We start from the raw sequence: 9,916 nt of genomic DNA, 5'->3' as shown, positions 1-9,916 counted from the left end.
ATAATAATAATAATAATAATAATAATAATAATAATAATAATAATAATAATAATAATAATAATAATCCATCATACATGAAAATATCCTAATTTAAAATTCATAGTTTACAATGGCCTGGCAAGCAAGTACCTAGTGGGAATCAATGCTTAAACTGACTCAGGCAAGATAGCACTGCCTCTGAAAGCGCATGCAGTTTGTAAATGCTCCTTGATCTGGTGCTCCTGCTCAATATGCAGGAGGCATTTTGCAGGCAGTGACTTCTAACAGCTCTGACTGATTTATCAGCTCTGATTATTGCTGAAAAAGACAGACATTCCCACAATCATTTATGCCATAGTTTATTTCAGAACAAACTGATGTAAACATGCTGACATGGGAAGCCTCTGGAAACTAGAAAAAGATCTGGAAACTTCAGATTTTCTAGCTTCTGAAATGCAGGTGTGCACCCACAAGATCTAAACCTTTTCATTGGTTGCACAAACTTTGTGGAATACTTTGTCAACAGATTCACCGGCCATTAAATTATACTACTTTTGGCAATATGTAAATACCTGGATCTTTAAGAAAGGCACTCAATTAAATATTTTAATTGCTCAATAATCTTAGCCCTAATGGTTAATCTAGAAACATATCTAAATTTTAAAGATTGTTTTAAGAGTCTTCACTGCCTTGAGACAGCTTTTAAAATAAATGCCATAATTAGATTGGATAGGGGTTTGGGATAAGCTTATGCTTAAAACTGGCTATGAGAACCAAACTTTCTAACATTTGAAACCCAATGGGGAGTTTACAGATAATTTATTGATTTGGAAATATGTTTCAGGTATACAGAACCCTTCTTCAGATATTGCCTTCATACTTGAGATCCTGAGTCTGTTTTTAAGGTTAGAAGGAAGCGTTGGCAGGAAGGTGGTTATTCGTTTTGCCTACTTGCAGAGGAGGGAGTTGCTTTTCCCCTCCATTATTGAAATTTTCTTAAATAAGACTTTTCAAGCACAATGTCTACATAGAAGTGCCTGCCATGTGTTTAGTGTAGGACAGAATGCAGGCAGCATTTATTATTCCTGAGAGGGCTCAACAACAGTTGCCTTACTATTTCTTAGTGCTTGATCAGTTAGTACACTTCTGACTGATAGTACCTGAAGAGGCTAAACAACACGGGAGCAGTGGTGGTCCAATTTTGTCAGATAATTTCAGGGAGGCTCAACCATCCCAGCCTAGCCTTAACGCATTTGAGCCCACTCTGCCTCCTGTTTCAGACTCCATGATTAGACCAGTCCATGTGGTCTGTGTTGGCTATTCTCCCTACTCCTACTGCATGCATCAGGGCTTCTTCCACTGATGTCTAAACATCTGTAGGGAAAGAAACTTTGAGAGTATATATAGTAGTATGTACAAAGACATCTATACCTTCTGGTAGCCTGATCATGCAGGGTCCCTGAAAAGATCCCTGATAGCACATTGTTGCACTGTATGGACAGCACAAGATAGCTACTTGTAATTTATAATGCAACATTTCCAATACACAAGGAAAATGTTTATAGAGAAACAACCAAAGTGTTGAAACACTTCAAAGACTAATACACTTAAATTGACTCAATCCAAGCCAGTCTTCAGATGCATCTGATTAATGGTCAGGAGTGTGTGTGTGTGTGTGTGTGTGTGTATATATATATATATATATATGACAAATAGAATGTGTTTGTCCTTTAAATTACCACAAGGCAAACTAATGTGAATAGCCCTACTACCCATCCACCAAAACAGAGTGATATTTAACATATATGAAATCTTACAAGATTTTCAACGCAGTCGCTGAGAGGTTTGATCCAATAATTGGATGTGTTCTAACTCTGCGACTTGCTAAGTAGTAGCCATGAATCATATTTTCTGCTTCTGGACTGAATTCCACCTGTAAGTTCCTTGAAAAAGCAAGGAACTGAAATGACAGAATAAAATTAGTTCAACCATATAGGAATTCTATAGAAAATATGCTAATATACTTTATTTTTAAATATATATTATCAAAATATATATATATTACTTGTTCAGCATTCTTGTTCACTTTTTAATGTCACACTCTTCCTCTTTCTTGCTTTTACTTGCACCTTCACCATGCGTCCTTCCCTTTCTTCTTGCTCTCTATTGCTGCATTTCTTGCCCCTTCCTTTTGCTCTCCCCATGCAGCCTCCTTTGCTTTGCATCCTATACCCAACACAACCTCCTACTCTCGCTCCATCCCAGATTTCTTACCTTGCACCTGTACCATGCTTCTTTCCCCTTGTATCTCCTGCTCACCTCCCATTCTCTTCTTCTCACCTGCCTTAGTTTACAGTCTTTACTTTATTGAAAGGCAGTAATAGACTTGTTCTTCACAAAGCAATTGGACAGAATAGTGACTGCGCATTTTGATCTATATCTCAGGTCCCAGAAAGGCTTTTTTTTTAAATTAAAAACTTGAAATCCAGGCCAGACATTGGTTTAAACAAACACCAGATGATATGCCTCTATTCAGTAAAACCCAGGCCACCAAATAACATGGCAATCGTACCTCTGAGATCCAGTGAGTGTATGTGTGGTGCCTAGGCTTTGGGAAGTTGTCTACACCTGAACTAAATATCTAAGAGAACAATTTTGGAAAAATATGAATAATGACAGTTTGTCCATTTATTATGTCTACTTTTCACATTATAAAGAAAAGAAATTAAAATCTGAACAAAAACTGATGGATTTACATAATAAGTGCTTATTTTGAAATGTTATATACTGCCTTTCAGTCAAATGATCTGCAAGATCGATTGCAATTGGTTGTAACAGTACTTTGGTTGGTCTCCTGCTTGCTATGTGGTTCTTCCTGGGAGGCAGGAGTGCAGCATTCCAGTGGTCTTGGGGATCTGGTTGAAGGTTATGGGCACAGTGTGCCTATCAGGATACCTGGTAGGTGGAGGTAGTGTTTTTATTGCAGGGTGTGTAGTATAATTCCCCTTACGTATGAATGATAAACTTCTGTGTTTCAGAAGCATTCATTGTTAATCGTATAAGGCAAGATGTTGATCATGGTACTGTCAGACCTCCGTATCTGGAGGGGATCCATGCCAGAACCCCCCCCCCCCCCGGCGGATACCAACATCTGAATGTGCTCAAGTCCTATTGAAATTAACGTGCACCCCTAGTACAGCCATGAGCACATACCACCATTAAACAAAATGGGGGCTTGTCATCCATGGATGGTTAAATCTGCAGATGGCAAGTACACCAAAAGAAAAAAGAAAAAAAAGGGTGGGTTGTATATTTGTTTACCAACAGCTGGTCAGTTGGTTCTGTTTGTTCAGTTTCTATATATGAATAAGTACTGCAACTTTGAAAAGCTTCCCTTAGTTACTCTTTCTTAAGTATGTTTTCTCCAGATGGATTTTATTACAGTAATCCAAGACATATAAAGATTTACAAAAAGGTGCGTCTGGGGGGGAACACTGGCAAGCTCAAGAGCATCACATCTGAGATATAACTGTAAGAACATCAGTTTCTGTTTTGGTATAATTCTTAATGTTAATTACCTCCTCATAATCTTGTGTTGTGAACTGTTGGAGCATATCATCATCTTTGTCTTCTAGTTGAATAGCTTTTTTTAAAATGAAATTTACAACAGGAAGAACTGGATTGAAAAATGGTGTCTCATTGCAGTGTATCAAAAGTCCAAAAGCATCAATAAGGTTTGCTGAAAGTGAGTTTAAGTCCTAATCAAAACAAAAGCAAAAGTAATATTTTGGAATAGATCAATGGTAACAATGGTCTGGAAAATATGGTACATTTCCTTTTTTCCCCCTTAGAGAAACACATCTCCTGAAAAATAATTGCATGATGCTACTTGATCTATTTAATCAGCGCTTCAAGGACAAAGATGTTTATTTTCACTTAAAACTTGATGCTACAGTTATTGCAGTGTCTCAGGAAGTGTCCATTTTCAGTTTGATCCATTTTTTTGGAATCAGTTTCAGTTTTTGCAGCTTGATAATGTACACAAGGCTCTTGAATAATTCATTACAACCACATGTAAACATGGCATCTTGCCCATCTAGGCTGATAAGAGCAGAAGTAGATTAATTGGATGGGTCCAGGGCTGGGAAATGGTTCCGTGTCAGGAAAAGATGTTGACTGTCTAGAAGGAAGCTATGCTGAAGAGGACTCCCCCAAACCTAGAGGTATGCAACAAGACCTACTGCCCTATCACCAATATCTCCTGTTACAACAAAGTGGCTGAGAATGTGGTAGCTGGACAGCTTCAGAAATTCTTGGAAGAAAGATTACCTGGACCTATTTCAGTCTGTTTTCAGGCCAGGGCACAGTAGTGAAATGGCCTTAGTTGCTCTGACTGATGACCTACTTCCAGGTGAATGATTATATGTGTATGTGTGCTACCTTGTTGGTCTTCCAGGATCTCCCAACATCTTTTGCTGGGCACTCTGGTTATGGAATACCCACACATTACAGGCCTGATTGGTGCCATTGCTGTTGTGATTCTGGCATTGTCAAAATTTGTTTTCTGCTGCTCCAGAGACTAGAACACGGAACAATGGATGCAAGCTCCAGGAACAGAGATTCCACCTCAACATTAGGAGGAACTTCCTGACAATAAGAGATGTTTGACAGTGGAACACACTCCCTCGGAGAGTGGTGGGGTCTCCTTCCTTGAAGATCTTTAAACAGAGGCTGGATTGCCATCTGTCAGGGATGCTTTGATTGAGAGTTCCTGCATGGCAGAATGGGGTTGGACTGGATGGCCCTTGTGGTCTCTTCCAACTCTACAATTCTCTGATTTTATGATTCTATGGTTTTTTATTAATGCCTTTGGAACCTTATTGATTTTATCCAGATTTTCATACATGCAATTTTAAACTATTTCAAACTGTTTTAACTGATTTGAAACTGACTTCTTTTAAGTGTTAATTGGTTTAATATGCTTCTAGTATTTTACAATAATTCATATTGCTTTCGTTATACATTGATTTTATTGTATGCTACTCTGATAGAAAGCAGAACATAAATATTTTACAAAATAAATAATATATTTATTTCACTACTGCTATAGCGAAAGGCCCACCTCAATTCACTGGGGAAAATAGCATATATAATTCTGGAATGAACATTTTTTAGAATGGGGTAGGAAAAATGCAACTCATGACCTCATGTGCTTCCCAGGCTGCCCCTGACCTCTCTGAGCTCTGCAGTACCTAGGACAAGGGTGTGTGTGTCCCACAATGCTACCACCAAACAGTAATCAAACATTAAATCACTGAAGGTGTGCAGGAGTAACAGTATGAATCCTACCCTACCCCCCCCCCCAGTAAATAGAACTGCAGAAAGCCAAAGGGAATGACCTCTGGTCAGTTCTGGGCTGGATTTCCGGTGCCCATGTGGAGACCACTGTTGCCCTCCATGTGGGGAAAAATTGCCCCAGATACTTGTCACAATTGCTTGTCCCCTTTCAGAAAATACCTGCAAACTATGTAGATCAACAATTTCATTTTAAAAGGTTTTGTACATAATGCTACAGCAAAGTACATCACTCCATTTGGCCAAAGAAGATATCCTTTGACAGCCTTTTGGAAGACGAAAAATCATACAATAAAAGACAAAAACTGGTATGAATTGGAAGAGTAAACTTGCTGGTCTGTATCTTCACCGTACTTTTTCCAGGGATATATGGTAGTTGGTCTATTCTCCAGCACTTGAACCAGTGAGAAAAATGACTTTAACCTAATGATTTTTGGATGTCTCTATCTAGGGCTTTGAATAATTTAAACAACATACAGTATAAACTTTTTCTTAGAGATAGTCAGCATAATGTATTTTCAGATTGCAGCACTCCTGCAAGTCATTACGGCACTGCAAGGTAGCAAAAAAGAGCTATATGCTATTGGCGGATTCAGATATGACCCTCTATGTACAGAAACTCAGTTGAGTACGGTGGTAGGCTACACGTTGTCTTCTTCAGTCTCCAGCTTTCTTGCTTCTCTTTCTTTCTTTCCCCATCTATTTTATTAATATAGTAGTGAATATAATGATTAACATGTACAACCACAATTGAGAGGGGAAAAAATTAAGGAAAAAAAATCCAAAAAGAGACCAAAAATTTAAAAACAATATCTTACACCAGTGCTTCTAAGGGGGCTGAGACTGGAAGAGATTCCCCCCCTCACAGTGTGCCAGAGACTGACACATACAGTATTTGTACTATTGGGTTCAACTGTTATTTCCTAGACACTTGCCATGGACTGGTCCAACTAATCACCACCTGGAATGCACTCTCTTACATCACAAGTCACTTAATATATTAAAATTAAGTACTAACAAGGAAGAAAAAATAGAAGAACTAACTTAATGTTTACTTTTGCAGCTTCTATTTTGTTTGCTTGTCCAACTGAACTTGCTCACCACACAAATTAAAAAAACCACTCGGCAGAATTTATTCTGAGAATCTATGTGCACTGCAGAAAATTGTCATCCTATACAATAACAAAAGAAATTCACATTCCTAAAAAAAATTGTCCTTCCTCCTTCTATTTTATTTTTATTTGACTATTTTTCTAGAAGAGCAAGTAGCCACGTCTACTAAACCATTTTCTTTTGATAGGCCAACCAATGTTTCCAAATTTGCTGCTTGTATTTGCAACAGTCAACCTAGGTTAGAAGCTTATCTGGATATATGTAAGACTTTCCTTACTACCTGACGGCAACTGTTCAAGTTTACCTCTTGTGAGAAGATAGTTCTCCAATGAACCATATTCCACCTTTAGCCATATAAGCACTACCTCCGAATCTAGCAGTTCCAGTTCCATGTTTATCTTGGATACAGTAGGAAAAACATAACCAGATGGGATGTGTCTTATTCCCGAGGCACAAGACAAATGCTGTAATTCAATTAAGCTAGTTGAGGGGAGAAATAATTTATCAATTTATAAGTAAAAATCTGCAGTGTACTGGAAGAAATCCAGTTGTTTTTTAAATGTCTCTAACTGACATCCATTTCAACTGATTAACTATCTAAAGAAGCACAACACCATGGTTTAATGCATTCAAAATGAAAGCACAGCAACAAATTGAATACATTGAACAATAAAAATTAAATTTACAACATCACATAATCATTTGCACAAGGTTTTTTTTTTTTGAGGGAAATAACATATAGCTTCTTCTGTCCAGCTACCCAGGGAAAGATATCGTTTAATAAAGAAAATGAGTTGCATAGTTACCTTTCTAATATTAGCGAATCATTTGTCATACCAAAAGATCCACATAACCTTTGTGTCATCTCTGTCGGTGACTGTACTAAAACTCAGCACAATAGCCAGTTTGAGATATGTAATGCCTGGTGGAAGAACTGGCAAGCAAAACTATTGCTAGAAACAGCGGTAAATCTCCAATATGAATTTGAAGTCAAAGAAAGCAGAATTTAAATTTTCACTGATGCAGTTGGACCTAATTAAAGCAAAAAAAAAAAAGTACTAATTTTTACAAATAAGGGTTTCATCCAGAACTGTATGGAATGCAGCATCACAATGGGTCATTCGATTATCTACCATCTTGGTTCCAAACTCGGTTTTTCATACATGGTTTGATGTATTTTCACCCAGTTGGAAAGCCTCACTTAGCTGTGGCAGTGTGAGAAGCCAAACAGCATTTACTCCAAAGTTAATGGAGGGAAGAAGAAGAAAGAAAAAAAGGAAAAAGGATGACCCAAGCAATTCTGTCCAGAACATGCAAGGAGGCTGGGTCTGATCCTGTGGCTGGGCCTCCAGCAGAAATGCTGCAGTGACCCAGCTAGAGATGTAAAATTTCCAGAAATTTTGAAGTCATGTGGGAATAAAATTGTTTCCTGGGGAATGTATTAAGGTATAATATGCAAAATAAAATTACATATGCAAAATCGGAACAAATGTGAAGCAGGGATTTTTTTTTCATTAGTAATGCAAAAAAACTTTTAAGACACACCCAACTAAAGGGGTGGCAGGTTTGGGTGTGCACGCCAGTACCCTGTGAGAACAAACGGTGATACCCAAAAAAAGGATCTGAAGCTGAATGAAAGGGTTTAAAAGGGGAAATTTAATTTAAAGACAAAAATAAAAAGTCTCTACTCCCCAGCTCTAACAAAAAGATACTTTACAGTTCAGTTCTTCCAGACGACATCTTTGGGTCCGATGTAGTTTGCTCTCCTCACCAATGGAGCTGGTGCAGGTCTTTCAGCTCCTAAATTCTCTATTTCTGCTGATGGTAACAATCGGGAGGTGGTAACTAACTGGCTAAGTGTAACTAATTTGGCTGAGTGTAAAGAAATGCCCTTTCCGGCTGCTGGGCCTGCTGCCACCAAAAGACAGCTCTCTGCTTGCTCTCACAAAGACTGCTCCCAACTAAAAAATCTAGCTACAGCACAGCATGCTGAGAAAGCAAACCAAACCTGAAATAATGCAGGGGAAACCTACAGCTCCTCCCACAAACTAAACAAAGAACTTTTTACACAAAATAATCTATGGCCTAACCAATGTGAAAGAAAAGCAGGGGAAAGTCAATCAGTCCTGGCAGACATCACAAGAGTAAACAAAATTAAATATGGGTCTCTTTTATACTCCACATATCAAGCAGACAATAATCATCCCATAAAAAGAACTGGAAAAGAACCAAGACCAGAATTGCAATGATCTGATACTGCACATCTTACATAAAAGTTTTCTTATTGCATTGTTTGCGCTTGCTGTGAAGTCATTCATCCTTGATTTTTGGTGACCCTTAGAGATTATTGGACAACCTGCTCTTAAACTGCTAAGGTCTGGCAAATCCAGACCATGTCTCTGTATAATTCCTTATAAATCTCCCAATTTTTCCCAAAGGCTTGTACACGCTAGGTCTAGCTGCTTTATGACGTTCTAGAGGATCATATGAAAATAATTAACCAATTCTGATAACTCCTTTAGGAATGAAAGGGGTTGATAGAAGTATAGCTTTGCTTCTGTCCAGAACAAATGACAACACCTATTAATATTATTTCTCACAATATGGAAACTGACTGGTGTAGAAATTCACAGCCAAGAGGATTGATTAAGGAAAACGGTAACCAAATTACAACATACCATTTCTTAGGAATCTCAACGATACCATATATCTGGGTGATTCTCTGTTGAGTGAATTTTGTTAAAAGGGGAAGTTTGTCATGGGCAGTTTGTGCATTTCTTTCAGCATTTCAGGGTAAGGTATGCCCTTCTTCTTGGTCTTTGAACCACTATTGACAGATTACATTTAATGAATCAGTGTGAGTGTTTAAAATGTGTGGGGTAAGGCCCCACCTTTAACTTTAAGCATCATTAAAACCATCACTCTCAAACCTTTGGGATCTGATAGCTGTTTTTCATCTAAAGTATCAGATCAACCTTATTTACATTGGCTGAACTTTGCTATCATTGTACTTATTTTAAAATGCATGTATTACCTCCAGTTTGTGACAATGTCGTCTTAAATCTGTAGTTCCAGATTATTTTATGCAGATATGCAGTGATGGTAAATCAGTTCCAAAGACGAATGCTACCTTAACCGCATGGCCTCAACTAAGGCAATCAGTGGCATCAAACTGCTTTAATTCTGCTATGGATAAACCACTGGGATGAGGAATTATTCTACAAAAGTCTTTTTTTTTAGCTGTGACAGAAGGCAAAGTTATGGTTCTTTGTTACTTTATACAATATATATTTTTGTGTTGAGTTTTTACACTGGACTTTCAAGGCTGACTTACAATGACAACAAAGTAACCACAAAATGAGAACAATGAAAAAAAGGAACCAAAAAGGGAAACATTAATGAAGGCTGCAAAGCAGACATTACTAACTACTCAAATACAGGAGAACTAGAAAAGAGATAACTCTGATAA

General features: G+C 37.8%; 1 protein-coding gene across 1 annotated transcript in view; it reads right to left on the bottom strand.

The window, feature by feature from the left end:
• MCMDC2 (minichromosome maintenance domain containing 2) overlaps nucleotides 1-9,916 on the bottom strand; it is a 29,685-nt gene that overhangs the window by 4,367 nt on the left and 15,402 nt on the right. Inside the window, 10 exon segments of the mRNA XM_042464444.1 lie at nucleotides 1,797-1,939; nucleotides 3,558-3,737; nucleotides 5,497-5,503; nucleotides 5,625-5,659; nucleotides 5,661-5,728; nucleotides 6,728-6,750; nucleotides 6,752-6,845; nucleotides 6,848-6,927; nucleotides 7,285-7,378; nucleotides 7,381-7,446. Of these exon segments, the coding sequence (XP_042320378.1) occupies nucleotides 1,797-1,939; nucleotides 3,558-3,737; nucleotides 5,497-5,503; nucleotides 5,625-5,659; nucleotides 5,661-5,728; nucleotides 6,728-6,750; nucleotides 6,752-6,845; nucleotides 6,848-6,927; nucleotides 7,285-7,378; nucleotides 7,381-7,446 (790 nt within the window).

Source organism: Sceloporus undulatus, chromosome 4, assembly GCF_019175285.1.
Source record: "Sceloporus undulatus isolate JIND9_A2432 ecotype Alabama chromosome 4, SceUnd_v1.1, whole genome shotgun sequence".
NCBI classification, from domain to species: Eukaryota; Metazoa; Chordata; class Lepidosauria; order Squamata; family Phrynosomatidae; genus Sceloporus; species Sceloporus undulatus.
Note: the sequence above shows the minus strand (reverse complement) of the source record. Positions and strands in the feature narration are given on the sequence as shown.